This window comes from Pecten maximus, chromosome 11 (assembly GCF_902652985.1).
Source record: "Pecten maximus chromosome 11, xPecMax1.1, whole genome shotgun sequence".
Lineage (NCBI taxonomy): Eukaryota > Metazoa > Mollusca > Bivalvia > Pectinida > Pectinidae > Pecten > Pecten maximus.
The window spans coordinates 12,564,647-12,587,838 of NC_047025.1; the positions used below are offsets into that span (position 1 = coordinate 12,564,647).

General features: G+C 38.0%; 2 protein-coding genes and 1 long non-coding RNA gene across 5 annotated transcripts; 1 reads left to right on the plus strand and 2 right to left on the minus strand.

Moving 5' to 3' along the window:
• Window positions 1-716: 716 nt before the first annotated feature.
• Window positions 717-6,300, minus strand: LOC117337125. 3 transcript variants are annotated; one of them, XM_033897924.1, is made up of 5 exons: window positions 6,207-6,300; window positions 4,751-5,490; window positions 3,634-3,750; window positions 2,617-3,471; window positions 717-2,048 (listed from the first exon to the last, which is right to left on the minus strand). In XM_033897924.1, the coding sequence occupies exons 2-5, from the start codon at window positions 5,328-5,330 to the stop codon at window positions 1,132-1,134; spliced, it is 2,469 nt and encodes an 822-aa protein (XP_033753815.1). In that variant the 5' UTR covers window positions 5,331-5,490; window positions 6,207-6,300; the 3' UTR covers window positions 717-1,131. The 3 variants fall into 3 exon arrangements, with proteins under 3 accessions (XP_033753815.1, XP_033753813.1, XP_033753814.1); XM_033897922.1 differs by having other exon boundaries at window positions 3,634-3,753; XM_033897923.1 differs by lacking the exon at window positions 6,207-6,300 and adding an exon at window positions 5,785-5,898 and having other exon boundaries at window positions 3,634-3,753.
• A 679-nt stretch (window positions 6,301-6,979) lies between these two features.
• LOC117337333 lies at window positions 6,980-18,556 on the plus strand. Its single transcript, XM_033898257.1, has 5 exons — window positions 6,980-7,215; window positions 10,534-12,255; window positions 13,209-13,337; window positions 14,438-15,301; window positions 15,573-18,556. The coding sequence occupies exons 2-5, from the start codon at window positions 12,081-12,083 to the stop codon at window positions 16,448-16,450; spliced, it is 2,046 nt and encodes a 681-aa protein (XP_033754148.1). The 5' UTR covers window positions 6,980-7,215; window positions 10,534-12,080; the 3' UTR covers window positions 16,451-18,556.
• Window positions 18,557-20,283: 1,727 nt separating this feature from the next.
• Window positions 20,284-22,960, minus strand: LOC117337334. Its single transcript, XR_004534792.1, has 3 exons — window positions 22,319-22,960; window positions 21,551-21,581; window positions 20,284-20,834 (listed from the first exon to the last, which is right to left on the minus strand). It is a non-coding gene; the product is annotated as an uncharacterized LOC117337334 (long non-coding RNA).
• Window positions 22,961-23,192: the final 232 nt, after the last annotated feature.

Here is a 23,192-nt window from a genome sequence, read left to right on the forward strand (position 1 = left end):
ATTGATATAAACGACTTCTTCTCTGAAACCGAGCAATGGATATCGCTCATATTTGCCTGGTAGCATCACTATGGGGTGAGGATTCAAAATTGTACAAATGATGGGGCTGGCCCCCAGGGGCCTGAGGGGCGGGGCCAAAAGGGGTCAATTTGGCTATATTGATATGAACGACTTCTTCTCTGAAACCGTGCATTGGATATCGCTCATATTTGCCTGGTAGCATCACTATGGGGTGAGGATTCAAAATTGTACAAATGATGGGGCTGGCCCCCCAGGGGCCTGAGGGGCGGGGCCAAATGCGGTCAATTTGGCTATATTGATATAAACGACTTCTGCTCTGAAACTAAGCAATGGATATCACTCATATTTGCCTGGTAGCATCCCTATGGGGTGGGGATTCAAAATTGTACAAATGGTGGGACTGACCCCCAAAGGGCCTGAGAGGCGGGGCCAAAATTGGTCAATTTGTTTAAACCACTTCTCTGAAACTAAGCAATGGATATTACTCACATTTGTATGGTAGCATGGTTATTGGGTGGGGATTCAAAATTTTACACTTTTTGGCATTTTTAGCATTAAAATAAAACCAATGTACATGTACCCATATAAAATGCTTATTGACATAGCAATACCAGCGACAATATACTGAAGCATCATTCTTGTTTCATATCTCATGAAACCAGGTGAGCGATACAGGCCCTCTGGGCCTCTTGTATGAAGTATTCAACAAATTGTGATCTAAAAGGAATGGGGATTTACATCTATGTGAAAAGTGTAAGCTATTCATATTACAGAAATCAAAACTAATTTAGATTTTTACCATTCTATACATTGTGGATATTTGCACACTTTGTCATTCCTATTAGAACAACCATGGGAGTATCGATGTGAGTTTGACTGGTAGCTCGATATCGATCTGACAGGGTGTAGATACTACAAAAACTTTAACGCCATATTCAAATTCTTAAGGAACATATAAAGAAGCGGATATTAATCTTTGTAAGCTCTCAATCTCATACAAAAGATATATTTGTGTAGATAACCCTCAAATATATCGAGTAACTGCATCATACACCAAACTGTTAACACAGTTTCAATGCGTTTTATAGATTGTAAGCGTCCTATGGTTTTCTAGTCACTAAAAGGCAGCGACATGAAATAGTCCAAGATTCCATCAAGTGTCAGTATGGATTTGATCTGAGTCGGGAGATTACAAATTCGGACAAAGTCGTGTATCTTGTATCCAAAATGACTCCTAATTATATCACGTGACCTGAGGACGAGAGACTTCGGCGTTTCCAGGTAGTTATTGATTTGTTCTAATATGTCACGTGACACAATATTACTGTCATGTAACGAGTGAAGCAGTTTTAGGTCGGGTTTCGGTATGGTGTGTGCATGCTTTAATAGAAACACCAAATGGCAATGTAATTTTGGAAATGAAAAAAGAAGTTGATGAACAAGGGACACTCCAGTACGTCTTTCAAATATATCCACATTTGCATACAGGAGCTCTCCTAGCAGTCTAAGTGACAGGAATGAAGTGAGACAGTTCCGGCCACAGAAGGGGTCAGCCCCGTCCATTAGCAGCTGCCGCACCAATGAGTAGGTTTTGGACTCTAGGGCGGCGTACAGTGCTGTCTTTCCGTTCACTGACTCGCCATTGACGTCATTTCCGTTTTGTAACAAACGAAGAACGAGAACAGACTTACTATAGTAAAAGCTGTTAATGTTCTCACCAAATACCTCTACTAGTGGAGGGTACTTCTCTGTGGCATCGCTGTCATGCGGTACCCTATCGTTCTCCAGGAGCACGACACACTGATCAAAGTGGAGGGCTCGTGCCCAGTCAAGCGCTATATAATGTTTGTACATTTCACCGGCCGCAATATGTTCGCTGCGGAGCAAAACCTCTAGTATATTTGTGGAATTGTTTAAGACGGCCTGTATGGTGACAGGGATCATTTTACGACCTTCAAAGTAAGATTTCTTCTTCGGCAACATCTTTTTGTAGTTTTCAAGAATGAACGCCGTCACGACAGTGTTATCTGAAAAGAAGAAGCCGTTTACCTCATTACACAAATGTCAACATCTACATACAACATGTATTATCAAAATTGGTTAGCTAGAAAAGAGTGGCATTGAAAAGCGAAAACTGACATACCACGGATTTACCATATATATTCTCCTTGCCTACAGGTTTGCCGCTGAATTTGAGAAAGTGTTGATGTCTAGGGGGAAACTGAGGACATTGATGCTTTTCAATACTGCATTTCAACTGAAAGTTAAGTATATAACATAAACCGTGTCAAATAAATTAAAAGCACACCTAGTCCAGACGCAGTTTCTACCACCTGCAATCTCAAAAGATTGTACAAAAGACAAGTAATTATTACTTTTCAACACATGTTGAGTTAGATACCGTAGCCAAAATTAATTAAACTGTATCATATAGTTGTTTCGTTCTTCCGGGACGTATGAGGGCCGTTGATGACGAAACAGCTGTACGATGTAGTTTAAAGAGTTTTTGACCTTGCTGTTTCTAATATATCGTGTGTCGTTTTTACAGTCTTCTGTCATGGCAATGATAGTGTTATTTCGGAGACAAATACTGACCGTAAAAGACAGCGTAGTGTAGCAACATACGGCGGTATCTGAAGCCTCCATGTCGAAAAAGCTCCTCAACGACCATGTTGTCCTCCTTCAAGAATATGCCCTTGATAACTTCGTCCTTCCTGATCCGACATGAACACGGTAAAGATAGTCCTGCAAAGGCTGAGGGTGCCAGTAATGCTCCCTCCTTACACAGCCACTTTAAACTCTTCATGCAATGGTTCTTGATTGCCAACAATAAGGCACAATGCATGTCATATTCATTTCTACTGTGAGGGGGAGGAATAAGGATTTTTAGGGCTCGGACGTTGTCATTCAGTACGGCCAGTTGTATACTATTATGCAGTACCTTTTTATACACCTCGGTCCAGGCCATTGGGTGGGTAATGTACGACCGAAGAAGTCCCAGTGTCTGGTCCTGTCGATGGAACACAGACAAATAATATGGGTCATACTCGTGCACAGATGTAAACATCTCTTCGCACTCGATAATATAGGGTGATCGGATTCTTTCTTGTAACGCATGCGCTATGTACTCAACAATCTTGACCTTTCCAAATATACTGGCAATATGGACGGCAGTTATTCCTGCCAAAACCGTATCGGCACACTGTTCATTCTCAGATTGTTTGCTCCTAGCAATGTTATTGGTAGTTTCTGATCTTACAGTTTTGTCTGTTGTCGTTTTTGATTGGTTTAGATCCTTATGACTAGAGACTGTATCCACGAACATGTGAGGACAATGTCCACGTTCTATTAAAGTCTTGATGTGGTGAAGAGTGTTTTTCCTGGATGAAGCTGCATGAAACTCGAGCCTTTCAAAACTGTTGGAGCAAGTACACCCATCTTGTGAACATTCTGTAAAATACAAATACCGACAAATAATTACATATACTGAACGTTACATCTATATTAATCTATACATCTACATAGACTCTACTTTTAAGACGTCTAATTACTTTGGGTAATTATTTTCATGTTTGTCAATATCAAGAGAAAAAACAAAAGTTATATACTCACCAATGGTAATCCTTTTGCTTATAAGACCTGGATCTTCTTTCATCAATTTAATGATTTCTTTAGACGGCTGTTCAATCAGGTCTTTAGTCCATCTCAACATTGATTGGTGTTCTGCTTCTCCTATAATTAATAAGAGGCCATACAAACAACACAGCAGCAATTATATAGCAGACAGGTACGAGGGCTGATTGATAAGTTGTGAGACTCGTATTGAAGGATTTGCCGAATACATATTGTATTATTTTGCAACATAATCCCCTTCAGTATCTATATAATTTTGCCAGTGATGTTTTGGGGCATCAATACCACTTTCATAAAGCTCCTTTTCTTTGCTCTTCAAAACGTCATCCACTATATGTTAAGTTTAGGGTTAGGGTTAAGGTGCGTGAAATAGCTCTTTTCAGTTTTGGAAATAGATTAAAGTCTGTTGGAGCGAGATGCTCAATCAGTTAAAGACACAATCGTGAAAGGCAGCCATGGCAATGACAGACTCTTTCACCCATACCCTAACGCTAACCGATTTTGTCCATTTTGCAAAGGCCGTTTGTCTTGTTTACTTTAGAGTGCTAGCTCGTCGATATAAACTAACCAAATGAGACCAGTCCTAGGGTACACGGCACTATATATAGTCAGAGAATAGTAGGACTTAAAAAGAACATCTTTGAGTAACTCCTTCAATACGAGGCTCAGAACATATTATCAATCAGCCCTCGTATTGTAAGCAGCAAAATATTAAACAGATTTATCTGGTAGAAACTATTTTCGTCTGTTAATTAAATACAGGTAGATAATGCTTAATAAATGTTTACGTATGCTATACGATCATAAAACGAATGGACCAATTCTTTGATAGTATCGAAATTGGACTTTGTATGTCACTCAAATATGGGAACTAGACAAAGCTAAAGCATAGCATAATAAAAGTGTATACCTTATATCACATAGGACAATGTTTAGCTTCACGAAAGGAAAATCAATAGAATTTTACAATACACGAAACCAATAAATAATTCACCACACTTTCTCGACCTGATTAATATACTAGCTATTGACAACGGCTATCTCATTACCAGGTTACTGAGGAATCACTCCCCTGGTATTTTCGCAGTCAACATACCTCGATTACATGTGGCGCCCTCTAGTAGCTCCTCATGCATTTCACATAGTTTCGATGTGGCGCCCTCTGGTACCGCCTCATGAGTCCGGCACTGTTCCGATGTGGCGCCTTCTGATACCGCCTCATGAGTCCGGCACTGTTCCGAGGTGGTGCCCTCTGGTACCGCCTCATGAGTCCGGCACTGTTCCGATGTGGCCCCCTCTGGTACCGCCTCATGAGTCCGGCACTGTTCCGATATGGCCCCCTCTGGTACCGCCTCATGAGTCCGGCACTGTTCCGATGTGGCCCCCTCTGGTACCGCCTCATGAGTCCGGCACTGTTCCGATGTGGTGCCCTCTGGTACCGCCTCATTAGTCCGGCACTGTTCCGATGTGGCGCCCTCTGGTACCGCCTCATGAGTCCGGCACTGTTCCGCTGTGGCGCCCTCTGGTACCGCCTCATCAGTCTTGCATTGTTTCGATGTGGCGCCCTCTGGTATCTTTTCTTTCGTCCCCCAGGGTTTCAATGTCGCACCCTCTGCTATCTCCTCTTTCGTCCCGCATTGTTTTAATGTTTCTCCCTCTGATATCCCTTCAGCCATTATGGTCAGTGTATATGAGACATCGTCATCATTTACGTTGTCACCCTTCAGTCTATTACGACCTGATCGGATGTAGCTCCCCTGGGTGTCCCTTCAGTCACCATTTGTTTTATTTTATGCCAATGGTGTCTCTCCGGTTCTTCCTCGGTCATTTTATATTCTGCAACAACAATCTTAATCCAATTACAGAGGATAGGAAGAAGCTCTTAGCTGATTAAATATTCTAAATACATGTACATTGTAGAGGAGTAGAGCGTGTTACGTTGACACATAGATACTATCTTGTACCCAATGTAGCACTTGAGAATAAAGTTAACAAAAACATACGGATGAAACCAGAACAGCACATGGACATATATAACATACACATCATCTCAATGGCCCTGCACAACATCAATAATGAAACGGAATGTAAGATAGTATTAGATGTGAACTTCAAGTGAAAACAGAATACCATGTCACAGCCACGCGCCATTTGTGGAACCCCACTAACAGCAGCACTTTGCTAGGATTAGCCCGAGTTTCCTCTGGCCCTGACACCATGTCTGGTGTAAGGGCCAGGGGAAACTCGGGCTAAGCTAGGATCTATCTGTGTAAACAGCTATATTATCGATTATATATGATAGCCTCATCTGGAATATTGCAACACGATAGTAAATAAACAACGGAATAGAGTAAACGTGTAGCTACACATCAATATTGTTACGAATTAAAGCAATAATCTGTAGCCTACAAATCAATACTAGAAGAGAAATTTAAATGAATCGACAGTGTCTATGACCACAAAGCAGAGTTATATTAAGAAAATATAAACTGAAAAGTAAATGTATACATATTTTAGAAACAGTAAACAAATCCTAAACGGCATTTACTTACCAAACCGTAGAATATTGAACAGACACTTGTACATTTATCCCGGAAAGAGTTGTACATTCAAAACGTTCAGGTGATCAGGAGCATAAGCAGAATCCCAAATCCTTACCATTAGATTGGTACGGATCGGTGCATACAAAATAGGACGTTGTAGTTACGCATTGTGAGTGTGTATTGCATCTAGAACATCTTGTATATATATACTACATGAACGAGGACAACTAACACGGGGTTTCACTCGGTAAAAGACAAATGCCATCTTTGACTTTGTGATTATATAAGGGAAAATCAGTGTTTGTGGTATGTCTTGTTGTTCTCTAAAAATGAATTAAGTATCATTCATTTATATGGGAGTGAATTTGTTTCACTTAAATGAAATAAGATATAATGCAAAAAGAAATGAATCTGATGACGCTTTTCACGTTAAGGAAAACTGAAAATAATTGTTTAAATGACTTCTCACTACATAAATATTAACCATTCTGTTCACATCTGTTTGTATCGCTTCGTACCAATCTAATGGTAAGGATCTGGGATTTCCATAGGGCTGTTCATTTATGCGGACAAACCGACTTTCAGTTTTTAGATGTAAAATTTGAAACATATTTTGATGGACCTGTAAAAGTAATAAAAGCCTTGGAAGTTTTTTCAAGGCTCGTCCGTAAACAATACATAATCACCAGGTCCGTCTTTATTTCATAAACGAACAACAACGGTCTAACTGATCGAACCGTTAGGACCGCAAAAACGACGGCCCTAGTTTTGTTTTGATATGGATTACATTCCGCTGGTCTGTAACTTTGGTGTTTTTTGGCTTTGTAAAATAGCACGTGTGCTTTTCTGTTTACATCTTAAGGTCACATGATGGATCTATATTTAGACTGTGCACCATATTCTATGACAGGTTGTATTTTGAGACTTTCCCTCGTTATATATTCTGTTTGATGATGGCGTTTGTTTTGATAGTTTGGCCTTGTTAATTCGGCTGTGCTTTCCTGTTTACTTTTTGCAGGTGAGTACTCGATCTATATTAGGATTGCCACCATTTAGTAAGATGTATTAGATTCTATATCTAGATTGTTCGCCTTAAATTCATTTCTAGCTATCTGTAGTCTACTGTAGACGTTTTAGATGCGTAAAGGGGAATAACTCGTATATTACAACACTATACGCATTGAAGTATAATGAAATTGAAATAGTTGAAATATTAAATGTGTGTTATTTACATTGTATTATGTAGTATTTGGTAGCATTGGGTTGTTATAGGGTAGGTATTTGGTAGTCTTTGGTCGGTATGGGTATAGTACTGGGCAGTAGCTGATATTGGGTTGGTATTAGGCAGTATAGGGTTGGTATCGGGTGGTATTGGTTGGTGTTCGGCAGTATTGGGTTGGCTCTCCACACATTAACCTATACATGTATAACCATATAACTATCACGTGTACACCACAACTAGTACCATATACCACCTTAACTCCTCACCACATTAACGCATTCATGTACAACTATTAACCATCACGCGTGCACCACACCTGCCATATCTCCACAACTATATAATTTTACATCCAGATATTCTGTGATCGAGCAAATAAACACAAATGATATGTAAATACGAGGGGCAATCAGAAAGTTATGCAAGTAATCATATAAAACTCAAACAAACATATGCAATTATCTTAAGTTTAATTTAATCCTTCAAAGTATTCCCCCCTTAACGGCAATACATTTTTGTAATCGTGAAATCCATGACCCGAACGCCGCAGAGTAGTCTTCCCTTGGTATACTGTTAAGACACTGAAAAACAGCACTGCCAACAGCACTTCTGGAACCATAACGACGCCCAGATAACATTTTTTTCACTTTTGGAAACAGTAAAAAAGTCACATGGACTCAAGTCTGGAGAAAAAGGAGGATGGGGAAGCTGGGTGATACTCTCTTGCTTCAAAAAGTCTTGTACCAATTTACTTTTATGAGCTGGGGCGTTGTCATGCAGTAGACAGACATTTCGTATTCCTGTCTTTGGTCTTAGCGTAGAATTTCTTAACCTTTTGCAGTACGTCTCTATAGAATTGGCCAGTAACGGCGATTTGGCGTTGGAATCTGTACAACAGATGCACTGGAATTGAAGAATAATGCGTACAAAACCTCTTTTGCGCTCTGACACCTTTTTGCAATGATTGGTCTTGCTCCTTTTCTTTCGATCCACATTTTATTATCAATCTTTCTTTGAGGTTCAAAGTAATAGATCCAGGTTTCATCACCTGTTACAATATTGGAAATATTACGGGCATCATATTGTCTGTATTTTTTAAGGAATTCTTTTGCCATTTTGACTCTTGTTAAGATGTCCCGACACTTTATCACTAGCCCTCCACCTCTGGGTTGCGAGTTCGAAACCTACCTGGGGCAGTTGCCAGGTACTGACCGTAGGCCGGTGGTTTTTCTCCGGGTACTCCGGCTTTCCTCCACCTCCAAAACCTGGTACGTCCTTAAATGACCCTGGCTGTTAATAGAACGTTAAGCAAAATCAAACAAACCAAATGACTCTATTGTCCTTTTGCTGTTGTGTCAATAAATGAGGGACACATCGCGCACAAACCTTGCGTAGCTTTAAATGTTTGGTCAAAATTTCAAAAACTGTCCCTGATGAAATACCAACTGTTTTGATTAGATATTGTAATGTATATCTGCCATCTTCGGCTACAAGATTCTTGACAGCGGCAATGTTACCTTCTGTGGTTGCAGTTTTTGGTCTTCCTGATCTTTAGCAATCTTCTAAAGCAGTAGAACCGTTGTTGAAAGTCTTCAACCAACGACAAACTGTACTCATAGACACCGAAAATTGTCCATACACTTCACACAGTTCAGAAATATCTTGGATGCAGGAACATTCAGACTGCCTCTTGTTTTGATGTGAGTTCTGATTTTTAGCTTCTCAGATGACCTCATAATTACCACAAATATTGACAGTATATACGAGTTTATCCTGCAACTGCCACCGCATTGTCGGAATACACCCACCGTATATATTTTTGCTGTATACGGCATAGTCCGAATTTTCTGACGATCTTACTATGTAGACGTCAGAACTCCTTACGTGCAGAAAACGAGCAATTTTTCCGACCCACCCTCGGGTCGGCGTTTGAACAACATTTACTCCATTTCCCCTCAATCTGACACATAAAAGGTATGCATCAATTAAAAGGTAAGATACAATTTTATTAGCTTACATACATATATTACTCACTGGTCATTGTTCACTAAATATATCCGTCCGCATACTTTGCCATCTCGTTTTCAGAGAACTTCAAAGCTACCACCATAGCTAATCACGTGACCCAAATCTCGTCACAAGGGACTTTTGCCCGATCTGTTTACATTGAAATCTCGCGATATCTTGTGTCCTGACGATGGCGGCCATTTTCAAAGCTATGCTGAAAACAAGTTTGAAAAGAATGTTGACGGATATATATAGTGAACGATGACCAGTGAGTAAAATATGTATGTAAGCTAATAAAATAATATCTTACCTTTTAATCGATGTATACATTTTATGTGTCAGGTTGAAGGGAATAAGGGGAAATATTGTTCAAACGCCGACCTGAGGGTGGGTCGGAAAAATTGCTCGTTTTCTGTATGGGTCGAGTTCTGATGTTAAATCGCCACAAGGCAGCTTTAACATCAGAACCCTTCGGATTATATACGGCAGTGACCAAAAACAGCTGTATTTTGGAATCTTAGCACGTGCGTCAGTTCGACTGACCTACTTCAAAGTGAAACAACGTTTAAAAGACGAACATATTTCTGTCATTTTTGACACCGTTTCACTTCAAAATGATTATTTTTGATGATTATTTTTTTTATTGTTGCAGGATAAATAGAATACATGGTCAGTGTCTTAAAATATAAGCTGTATTTTTGGCTTGGGACAGAAAGACAAAAGTGGCTCGCCAAGGCTCGCCACTTTTGTCTTTCTTTACCCTCGCCAAAATACAGCTTATATTTTAAGACACTGACCATGTATTCTCTATTTACCAACTTCAAACGCTTGTAACTTTGCGATAAAGTAACGCACGTGCATTTTGAGCATACTCACAGGTAGGTTAGGTATCGCACTATTGAAGCTTGAAGACTTGGTTATAACTTAGTTTTTTTTTCAATTCTATGGAAGCCGACTACTTGCAAAACTTTTTGCTTGACCCTCGTACATAATATTGAACATACTTAAGCACATAACAACACATATAGCAGAATGCTTTTAGTTGTTGGGGACTGAATCTCCCGATTTATCTTTGGATACTTTGTTATATTTTATACATTTTGGTTTCAGGATGTGAGGAGTGAAAACAAAGGAACAACATTACAACATCGTATGGTTACTGATGTGACGACACAAGGACAACATCGTATGGTAACTGATGTGACAACAAAACATTACAACATCGTATGGTAACTAATGTGACAACACAAGGACAACATCATATGGCAACTGATGTGACGACACAACATCGTATGGTAACTGATGTGACAACACAACATTACAACATCGTATGGTAACTGATGTGACGACCCAACATTACAACATCGTATGGTAACTGATGAGACGACCCAACATTACATCATCGTATGGTAACTGATGTAACGACACAACATAACAACATCGTATGGTAACTGATGTAACGACACAACATAACAACATCGTATGGTAACTGATGTGACGACACAAGGACAGCATCGTATGGTAACTGATGTGACGACACAACATTACAACATCGTATGGTAACTGATGTGACGACACAACATAACAACATCGTATGGTAACTGATGTGACGACACAACATAACAACATCGTATGGTAACTGATGTGACGACACAACATCGTATGGTAACTGATGTAACGACACAACATTACAACATCGTATGGTAACTGATGTGACAACAAAACATTACAACATCGCATGGTAACTGATGTGACGACACAACATTACATCATCGTATGGTAACTGATGTGACGACACAAGGACAGCATCGTATGGTAACTGATGTAACGACACAAGGACAACATCGTATGGTAACTGATGTGACGACACAACATTACATCATCGTATGGTAACTGATGTGACAACACAACATAACAACATTGTATGGTAACTGATGTGACGACACAAGGACAACATCGTATGGTAACTAATGTGACGACACAAAATCATATGGTTACTGATGTGACGACACAAGGACAACATTGTATGGTAACTGATGTGACAACACAACATTACAACATCGCATGGTAACTGATGTGACGACACAACATTACATCATCGTATGGTAACTGATGTGACGACAAAATATTACATCATCGCATGGTAACTGATGTGACAACACAACATCGTATGGTAACTGATGTGACGACACAACATCACACCATCGTATGGTAACTGATGTGACGACACACCATCGTATGGTAACTGATGAGACAACACAACATTACAACATCGTATGGTAACTGATGTGACAACACAACATTACAACATCGTATGGTAACTGATGTGACGACACAGTATCGTATGGTAACTGATGTGACGACACAACATTACAACATCGTATGGTAACTGATGTGACAACACAACATCGTATGGTAACTGATGTGACAACACAACATCGTATGGTAACTGATGTGACGACACAACATTACAACATCGTATGGTAACTAATGTGACAACACAACATAACAACATCGTATGGTAACTGATGTGACGACACAACATTACAACATCGTACGGTAACATCGTACGGTAACTGATGTGACAGCACAATGACAACATTAGAAAAGCATATGACCGACGTGACACCAAAAGTACAACATTATAAATATGTGTGATGGCTGAAGGAAAATCAGAAGAGGCCTCATCCTTAAAGGGCATACTTTATGAAACGACAGATGATGGGAACTTATCCAACCAGACCTTAACGTTTGAAGAGGTTTCAGAGGGGGGCACATCGAAGGAATGTGGGATACAAAAGGAGGAACCAGAAGGAGCCATTTATAAACACGGTATGTAGACTTAGAACGTACATTGTCGGGTACTATATAGAAATGACCATTTGTAGGAAGTATACGAGTTATCAAGGGAAAATATTTACATTTACACTGCAGCCCCACTATATAACTTTACCAAGCTCACTTGGAAGTTTTGAGTCCATAACTTCCAAATCATTATTATGACGTTATTAATATAGTGACGTCATAATTGTCACGTCGGCGATAACGAAAGATGGCTGTTGAAAAGGCTGTTCCGTCTTTGACGATAACAATTTGTTCATTCATTATCAGAGTAAAATTCTTGGATATAGTCTTTCAAATTCGTTGTCAAATGTAAATATAAGCATTGAACTGCTTTCATTTAGAAGTTATGGGCTGATGAATGCCAACTCAACAAAGGCAAATTCAACATGAAGCGCTAGCGCGCTTCATTAAATTTGCCTCTGTCCAGTTGGCATTCATCAGCCCATAACTTCCAAATGAAAGCAGTTCAATGCTTAAGTGTAGGTAAGTTCGTAAATGAACTCTTATTGGTTCTTTTATTAAGCATATGTTACATAACCAGGCAATAGTTTATCTTTTCTTTGCTATCCTACTTTAGTGACAAGATGTCCACTTTTCGTTACTTTTACTTATAACTTATAAATCGGTTTTGTGAACGTAGCATGTTATGTTTATATATGTAGCATTATGTAATGTTGACTGAAATCCTCCATCAATATCAATTATATATATGCATTGAAGAAATGTATTTACTATCTCAATGCCGACGTGTAGATGTGTAAAGTACGTCTTAAGTATTTAGTCCATACTCTAAGTTGCGTTTGTATTCAAGGAAACCTGTAAATTTGTTTCGGTTTTTATTTAAATGTTGTGTACTATTTGTCCCGGGTAACGGTTTTACGTTATGTTCTTTATTCCGTTTGTTGACGATAAATTATATGTAATTAAATACTATGGTATAGGAGAAGCAGACATGTCAGAATACGAGTTAGCGTGGAGATGGACTAAAGACCTAATTAAGAAGCCGTCTAAAGAAGTCATTAAATTAATGAAAGACAACCCGGGTCTCATAAGCCAACGGATAACCATTGGTGGGTATACCATATTCAATATTTTCTCTAAATATCGATACAAATGAAAATAATTGCTGAAAGTAAATTAGACATTTTAGGCTCACCTGCCTGAAGGGAAAGGGAGCTTATGTCGTGGTACTGCATCCGTCGTCCGTCCGTCCGACTGTCCGTCCGAACGGCTTCAACTTTTCCATCTAAAACTTCTTAATAACAAGATACATAGAAACTTGATATTGGGCCTGTAGCATGCATAGATGAAGGGCTACGAAGTTTGTTCAAGTAAATGACATTGGTCTACATTCAAGTTCACAGGGGTCAAAAAGGCTAAAATCTTTTAATGACTTCTTCTCAATAACAAAGAGGTCCAGAGACTTCACATCATGTAGCATACTTGAATGAAATACCACTAAGTCACTTTAAATGAACGACCTTGACATACTTTTAAGGTCACAGAGGTCAAATAGACTAAAATCTTTAAACGACTTCTCAATAAATGTGAGGCCCAGAGACTTCATTCTAGGCCGGTAGCATGCATGAATGAAGGACCACGAAGTCCGTTGAATGACGTTGACTTACATTCAAGGTTACCGGGATCAAATAAGTTTAATTTCTAAAGGACCAGGGAGTTGATATTGGGTGTGAACCATGCTGGGATGAAGAACTACCAAAGTTGTTCAAATGAATGACGTCGAACTGTATGCAAGGTCATGGGGGCCAAATAGACTAAAACATTACTATGGCTTCTTTTCAATAACCAAAAGGTCCAGAGACCTGATATTTGGGCCTGTAGCATGCTTGAATTAAGGCTAGGAAGTTTGTTCAAATGAATGGCCCTGATCATGATTTAAGTTTAAAACAGTGGAATTGGAGAACATATTAAAAAAAAAAACCCATTTCAAACAACCGAGAGGCCCCGAGATCTTATATCTGGTCTCTGATGCACTAGATCGTAATTATGTTAATGTATAAAAACTATAATTGGGTAAAAGGTGAGCTATTCGTGCCCGTTGGACCCTTGTTAATAGTTTACTTTTTACTATAGTTTACTTCAGATAGATATATTAATATACATTTCAGTATAATATGTGTAATCATTTGTCGGGATTTGGGTTTCACAGAATGTAAAGATGGGTGTACTTGCTCCAGCAATTTTGAAAGACTCGAGTTTGATGCAGCTTTGTCCAGGAACGACACTCTTCTACACCTCCAGACTTTAATAGAACGCGGACATTGTCCTCACTTGTTCGTAGATACAGTCGTCTCTAGTCATAAGGACCTAAAACCATCGGAAACAACAACAGTCAAAACACTTGTCAGAGCACAAACTGCTAATAACATTGTCAGGAGCAAACAACCTTACCATGACCAAAGTGCCGACACGGTTCTGGCGGGAATCACTGCCTTCCATATTGCCAGTATATTTGGAAAGATCAAGATTGTTGAACACATTGTTCTCGTGCTCGAAGAAATAAACCGGTACATTGTGGAGTGTGATGAGATGAAAACCAATGTGCATAAATATGATCCATATTACTTGGCAGTGTTCCATCGACAGGACCAGGTACTGCGGCTACTTGGTTCCTTTATCAGTATATCCATGGCCCGTTCTTTAATGTACAAAAAAGTCCTGCAAAACAGTGTTCGACTAGCCGTTAAGGACGACAACATCAGGTCTTTGAAGATTCTCCTTTCGGCATGTCACTGTAAATATGATTATTCCGCACCCCATAGAGACATCCACTCGGCTTTACATATTGCAATCAAGAACCTCCGTGTCAGGTGCTTGAAATATCTGTGTGAGAAAGGAACTGCGATGTCATCCGCTGGGTGTTTGGATGAATTTTTCTCATGCTGGTGTCAAAAGAAGGACGAGTCAATCAGTGATATGTTTTTACGAGAGGACAACACGGTTGTGGAAGAGCTCTTTCGATTAGGAGGTGTCAAATGCCGCCAGATTCTGCTTTTTCACGCTGTATTTTACGGTCAGTATTCGTATCCTTTCACCATTTTATCATTTATATGACAAATTAATTTTCCCCAACTCCTATTGCCCGATTTATATATGATATATATTTATTGAGAGCACGTGAAAGCAGCCATTCTTGATAGTAAGTAAAGTCCATTTTTGCATACATAGTTGCTATTCACAATAAAAAAAAATATTTATTTAATATAAATAATGCATATTTCCCTTAATTTAGATATACAAATTAGTCAGAAAGATTAAATGTAGATATCTTCTCTTCATTGCAGATAATATTGCGGTGACAAGCTTCATTCTTAAGAACTACAAAAAAATGTTATCGCAGAAAAGAATAAACTTAAGAATAGGAATTCCAGTCATCATTCAGGCCGTCCTCAACAACTCCACAAGTATACTGGAGATCTTGCTCCAAAGTGATTATGTTTCGGCTAACATAACATACAAAGAGTATTCGGCGCTTGACTGGGCCCGTGCGCTTCAATTTGATCAGTGCGCATTGCTGTTGGAAAAAGCGGGTGTACCGCATAACAAGGATCTTCCCCTACTGATGCTGTTCGAGGAGAACATCGCCAGTTTCTACCATAGTAAATCTGTTCTCGTTCATAGGTTACTACAACAAGGAAAGGACATCAACGCCGAGTCAGTGAGCGGGAAAACCGCGCTGAACGCCGCAATTGAGACTCAAACCTACTCGGTGGTGCGTCAGCTTCTCATGGCCGGGGCTGACCCCTTCTCTGGCCAAAACTCTCTCGGGTACTTCATGTCGCGTAGACTACTAGGGGAGCTCCTTTATGCAAATGTTGATATTTTGCAAAGACGCACTGGGGTGTCGGTTATTCATAAACTGCTTTTTTCATTCCCAAGTTTACACTGTCAACTGATGCTTATATTAAACCATGCGCACACGATCTCTAAATCTGACTTAAAACTATTAAACTCGTTACATGACAGTAAGATCGTGTCACGTGACATATTAGACCAAATAGATAATTACCTTGAAACGCCGAGGTCTCTCGTTCTGAGGTCACGTGATGTAATCCGTAGACATTTTGGATATAGGATACACGACTTTGTCCGAATTTGTTATCTCCCAACTCAGATCAAATCCATATTAACACTAGATGGAATCTTGGACTCGCTCTTATAGCGGCCTTTTAGTGACTAGAACACCAAAGGTTTCAGTAAGTAAAAGCACATTGACCAATTACGGATAAGTGTGATATGTGAACATCATGCATGTTTATGTTATCAAAATTGTTACATTAGGGAGGGCTCTCATCAGCAAGGAATTTGAAGATCTTGTTTGAAAACAATGGCAGATCTCTTTTTCTTTTCTTTTTTTCGGGTGTTGCACTTTGAGAAACATTAACTTTATGATTAACCGATTAACTTCTGTTTAAATGATTATTTTGAATTTAGTGAACACAGAACATTTGTCCACTGGCCGCCATCTTGGATCACATAAAGTGATTTTCGTTGAGATTATTGGCTCGCAGGACAGGCGAACTACTTGGAAGACACAAAACAAACTACGGGATTAGTCGTTATCAATAGATAATGAACTTGCAAGATTGAGAATTAAGGTAGATATATGTGATATCAACAATTTTACAATAGTAAAGAGCCCCCCTATATGCTACATATGCGATGCTGTTTTATCTGGTGGCAGCGAGTATAAAAGATCTCACTTGAATCGAGAGAAGTTTGGTTGTGTATGTTCGTTTCAGCAAAAGTAAAACAAAAAAATAGATCTAATAGTTTGAAAAATAATCTTAATTTACACAAGTTGAGATGTTTTTTTCTACGAATACATTGTTTAAAAAACACACACGTGAAAAGCAACTTTATATATCAGATTTAATTACCATGGTATCTGATCATTATATGGCGAGTTATGATATACAAGTGTCCCCTCAGCTGTTTCGTTCTTCTTTGACTTGCCAGTGATGATACCGGCTTAAAGGTGTGCCAACCGAGCAGGGAAGTCAGGAAAATGAAACACTGGGCCTTTAAACAAATGTTAATACATAGTTGGGTAGGAGTTTCAACCTCATACTTTCACCAGTTTTCGTAATTTTTTTTATATTGACCAATTCTAAAATAAAACTAATGTGTATATTCTGAACCGGTGCCATCATTCGAGGAAGTCTGCATGACAGCAAATGCCTGGGACTTAACAACCACCAGCAGAGCTTATCATCCAAAAATCACAAAAGTGACAGTTTGATGTGAATTTAGTAATAGCTACAGTTTAAACATAATAATGATTATAAAACTGCAGTATACTGCTGGTCCCTCTGTCTAGGACGCGTTAGGGATGTCAGTTACCAAAAGTGTGGATTTCCTCAATAATATAAGTCGGCTTGCTATGTATGGGAATCCGGATGAGAGAATATTCTATGTTTATTCTATATTTTATGTAGCGATCGTAATAACAATATCCATCAGAGGGATACAGACGCCTACATCGATTATATAATTTATAATTAACCTTACTTCAAGCGAATTAATGAATATATTCAGTCAGGCTAATTTGATGATTCTTCAGTAAAAAGGAACTGAACTCATCCGAACAAACTTTTTACGCCATGCAGTTCATTGCTTTTCACGTTCCATATGCTTTGTAGTGTATGACTCTAAGGAAGATCAATATTAACTTGGCTACTACCTGAGTTTTGATTGTCTTATTCACATTACTCTTCCGAATCCGCGTTAAAGGATATTGAACACTTTTTTTATTTGCCTGATTTATTAGCACTATAATAGTTTCATACACGTTAAATCAACTGAAATGTAACACTACACAATCAATGACGTTTTTTTTAAAAAACGTTTTTGTAACTGTGGATTTGTCAAATCTGAAAAAGACGATATATTTTTTGAGGCTGGGGGTATAGACAAATATCACTATTCGAAGGGCGACAAATTGTTCTTTAACATACAAAGTAATTGAATATTATATACTATCTTTATGAATTTACTATGTTATACAGAATATAGTTATATTAAACAAGGCATGAACCACATTTCGCTCTGACAAACAAAAATGCTCATTTAAAAAAAATAATGCAAAATTCAGTCAGTGGTCCGAGTTTAGTGATCGTATTATGCGATAACGGAGGAGCAAATTGAACAACATTTGAATGTTCTATAATCGTTTACGTTTTGACACTCATATCGATATTTCATCTTTGGTATCATAATAAATGAAAAATATAGATCTTTTCCTCCGAAATTAAATGAATTGAATTGATATTTTGTTAGGGTTTTGTCGCCTTTATGGATTAATATTACCGAGTACCGCGTGCAACCCTTACGTTCTAGGTAGTGTTATTGTAATAAAGCTATCACATATAAATTTTCATCAAAACTGCCATTCAATTACTCATTTCCATAAAATGAACCTTTTAAAGAAATAACTATTTATGAATCAATGAAAGTTTATGAAAGATATTCCAGTTGGTCATTTCAAGGAAATTCAATTCGGTATTGAAATCAACGAAATGGAAAAAGTATTGATTTTTTGTCTGGAGAAATCCCTTATAAACTACGACGCATTCTGTACAACAAGGACATCATAAGCGTTTTAGTTGTAAGCATGAAATGTTTATTATGAAATACATTATTATGTACATTTCTTATCCATATATGGAACAAATAAAAAAATAAATTTCGAAATTAACCATAGATTCAAACCCTAGTTTGCCAGTTTCACCTTGCTTCAACCAATATATTGCTGGGAATATCGTCCAAAGGTTTATTTTGAGATGTGGTCCCCTTAAGTAGACGGAAAACGACACAACTATGAAAACACTGGACGGCCAATTGCCTAAGTTACCATTAGAACCCAAAACCGCCCCGTGTAGGAATCGAATCACACAACTCGGATCTTCTGACGTTGAAATAGGGATATGCTCTACCGACTGAAACATCGCAGCCAACTTGCTGCAATCATCGCTTGTTCCAATACATATTGCATGTCTTATCAAATGTATGTATGGCATGTCCTATTGTTACACCGAGGATGTTCATAAGAATATCAATTTCACCAATCGGTCTTAGCACGTATATTCAAACACCTTTATTATAATAACGAGTATTTAAGTAAGTCGTGTTGAAGTCAAATGACATGCATTGCTATCAATGACCTACAATGCAATTAACTAAAGCATTTCTATTACTAATCTTTATATCATGAAGGTCTTATATGGTATATATATCTATATAACTGTCTATCGAACGCCAGGTCAGGAAAATAATGAGACGACAAACTCAGTGTAGCAATTAAATTTGAAATGTTAGGATACCTGTAACCGGACCAATTAATATGATTGTATTACTTTAGTGTCAAATAAACGGTTAAATAATTATATTGATGTCAGTACCAGAGTAGTAACAATATACAATGATACATATTGCGTATTTACACTTTTCGCAACAATCTGACACAAGTTCCAAGGTTATATACCTGTAGTTATTCAACCGTTAATGTATTTTCATTTTTGTGGCAAGCTAGTGGCACGTTTCATTTCTATGTAAAAATTCATTTTTCTATTACTGTTATACATTTAATAATTTTTATGTTTATTCTATATGGTTTCCTTAAAGATAAGAGAACAAGTCCACTTGTGATACATGGGAATAATACTTCAATTTAAGGTCTTACCCGACCAGGAATATTACAATTTATATTTAGAAGATGAATCAACGAGATAGTTTTCTGGCAACTAAAAGTAGCTGAATTTTGGCATATATTAGAGAAAACTTTGAAAATATATTCTGATATTCTGTGTATTTTTTGTATGATAAAATATAGTGTTATCCTGTTTTAAATACCTGGATCATATATTAACAATCAAATATAAATTATAAATTATATATCAATATCATGTACTAGTATGTTATATATATCTATTACATGATTCCCTATTAACTAATAGATGATGTATATACATTTTCCAAACAATGACAAACACGATATATATATCAAAATTATTTTGGACAGGTAAACTTCAGTTCATACACTTTGATAAGACAAAAATCGATACTTTTTGCTTGGCATTACACATTACACAGTACACCAACATCTTTGAACAAATTCCTAGATATATCTTGTAAAATACTCCTTTGTCATTAATGAAAACTTTATAGCTTAAGTGCAAAAATATATCATTATGTACTTAGCATAATGTTTCTATGTTAATGTATAAAGTACTTTTATAGCTTTAAGACAGAGGTATTCTTCTCTGACAAATGAATTAAGTGTCTTACAGTTAACTAAGTCCCTGATCGTTTGTATAACCGGACACCGACACTTTCAACAAGTTGTGAACAGGATGCTTTGGAGCTGTATAGTTTACATAACGAAATATCATTTTCTATTACCATAGTCATATAAACACATGTATCCAAAGTTAAACATTTTGCTTGGCATAAAGGTAGTGAGTCTGTTTGTAAAATCACAATTGGTTCCGCACTTGGAATGTAGCCAAAAGTCTTTGGGGTAAACATTGCACCTCTGAACCGCCCATCTGCAGAGAGAAAAAGGAACGTCATTACCGCTGTACTGCATATATTCTGCATCGCAAACAATATATCAAATCAAAATATTAATATACATAACAGTTTGTGGTCAACAGTAAAGTCTTTGCTATAGTCCAAAGAAAAGTAACATCTCTTTAAAAAGCTGAGCGGGACCAACTGTAATGAAACAAATCAACGTGAAGCGATAGGTTACAGTACGAGAGGGGGGGGGGGGGGGAGGGGGTGTTTAGTTGTTATTGTAATTAATGAAGTAATGGAGCAATTATTGAAAATCAAAATTCTGAAAAGTTTCGAAATAGTGTTTTAATTCTTTACGACAAATATTGCTGTGTAATTATTAGTTTTAGCAACGCAATGTTGACACAGAGGCACTGTCTTCTTTATTTGAAAAATACAGAAAGAATGACACGTAAACAAGGAGAAATGGAGTAACTGTGCTCTTATCTTTCCTTGTTAAGATACATAATTGTTCACAAAAGTCACCGATGTGGAAAGCGGAACAACTTACGTACCGGAAGTGACGTTCCGTTCTTATAAGCTGCAATCACGACGTTTCAGGTTAAGGGGGAAATGTACAAACTAATAAGAACCAGAAAAGATACAATGTTGTCATATTGTCAGTTTGTTAATAGTGTCCCCTGTATATTTTACGGCACCTCGCGATATTGAAAGTAATAGAATCAGATGTATTATATATACTTACAATTACAAGATACGCCGTCTGTACACACACTCTGTAGATGAAAGCGATATGTAGAATATTTTTTTGGCTAAGTACAAGCATTTAAGCTTTACTTATATATAGAATTATATATATTCAAACATATTGAAACAATTTATAGTAACTTTGTAGTAGCTACGGGACTAAACAGATGACACACGTTTTAATACAAATTTTGAAACAGATACATTATACGACGATTTTTTTATTATTACTATTTCGTTCTTCATCGACTTCTGTTGCAATTCAGAAAAAAAAATGTAAGAAAATCTCAGCGGGTGCTGAGGTAAATGAAGAGAATGATGAAAGGGTAAAAATGTTGAAATTCAGAAGAAAATGTAAGAAAATCTAAACATGTCTATTCTGAAGTAAAGCGTGAGAGCGGTTGACGAAGAAAATTTTACAATGTAACTTAACTGCTTTAGAAAATCCCACCATCGACAACTCGATAATTCTATTTGACCCCATATTGACACTTAACAAAGGTTGCCACAATTACTTGTTCTGTTAACCCCTGATTACGATACTGATTACAGATCAGTCAATCTTAATAGCATGGACGTATGTACATGTCATGTTTCAATGAAATACGCCATCCAGATTACACACGAAATGATCGTCACGTCCTGGATTGTGTATTATGTACACAAGAACACTGAACAGGAGGAACCGCACCAAAACATCAATTTTCTACGTAAATGTCAATGCGAAAGGCACCTTATTGTATGTATAAATAATATACGGGCTCACCTGATTGGTGTTACCAAGGAAACGACCTGCCGTCGTTCCATATTCCTCTGTTGACCCATGGCCAGCAAGATATCCCATAAATACAGCCGATACGTCATCACTGGTGAGAGAGTGAATCCCAACATCCAAAACGCTATAAGTCACTGAGAAGTCAGTGTTGGTCAGTTCTGTCCACACAAGTCCGAGATCGGCTATATAGGAGTTATCCAACTTGATTTTAGACACGTCAACTGGTCTTTGCAAGGATTACAATTCGATGTACGTAAACTAATTTTCCAGTCAGATTGGCAATAGGAAATGTATACTCCGACAGGAATTGATCAGGAGAGGGCGCCACAATTAAACGGGGGTCACCGTATGGTGTCATACTTCTCCCCAAACTCACGATTGCTACTATCACACCTTTATCTGCCGTGATGACTGATCCCACGCTAGGATCGACTTGAAAGTCGTAAATAGAGCCGACTTGTTGAAGGAAAACACTTGCAGGTGGTGCATTTATAGTAACAGTTGTGTTTTCTTTGGAGTTTACAATGCGAACGACCTCTGCCTTTGTGTACATCGGAAAACCAAATACAACATATGAGGATGATAATGAACTGGCTGAGGGCAGCATAGTCTGCATGAAGTCTTTGCTAGTTGAGCTTCCCATTCGGATATACTCGTGAGCACTTGTGACAGATAATGGAAAAGAAGATCGCACGAGTGTTCCGGATAAGTCATGTGATTGGATCTGAAACAACTCGTATTTGTTTATTGTCAAAGTCAACATTTGGCCTGCAGAATATTCCGTTCCTTCGTATGAGATGCTGCCTGTTGGTGGAGGGTAGATATCTACAGTGGTGGAGTCATAGAGTGCCACACCGCCGAGTGA

What these genes read in the sequence shown, in the direction of transcription:
- LOC117337125 (XM_033897922.1), bottom strand. Translation starts at nt 5,330, where the DNA reads ATGGCTGAAGGGATATCAGAGGGAGAAACATTAAAACAATGCGGGACG. An exon ending in GGGCGCCACATGTAATCGAG is followed by an intron (nt 3,754 to 4,750) that starts GTATGTTGACTG and finishes TATTAATTATAG; the next exon opens with GAGAAGCAGAACACCAATCA. An exon ending in AAGCAAAAGGATTACCATTG is followed by an intron (nt 3,472 to 3,633) that starts GTGAGTATATAA and finishes TGTATTTTACAG; the next exon opens with AATGTTCACAAGATGGGTGT.
- LOC117337333 (XM_033898257.1), top strand. Translation starts at nt 12,081, where the DNA reads ATGGCTGAAGGAAAATCAGAAGAGGCCTCATCCTTAAAGGGCATACTT. An exon ending in AGGAGCCATTTATAAACACG is followed by an intron (nt 12,256 to 13,208) that starts GTATGTAGACTT and finishes ACTATGGTATAG; the next exon opens with GAGAAGCAGACATGTCAGAA. An exon ending in AAGCCAACGGATAACCATTG is followed by an intron (nt 13,338 to 14,437) that starts GTGGGTATACCA and finishes TGGGTTTCACAG; the next exon opens with AATGTAAAGATGGGTGTACT.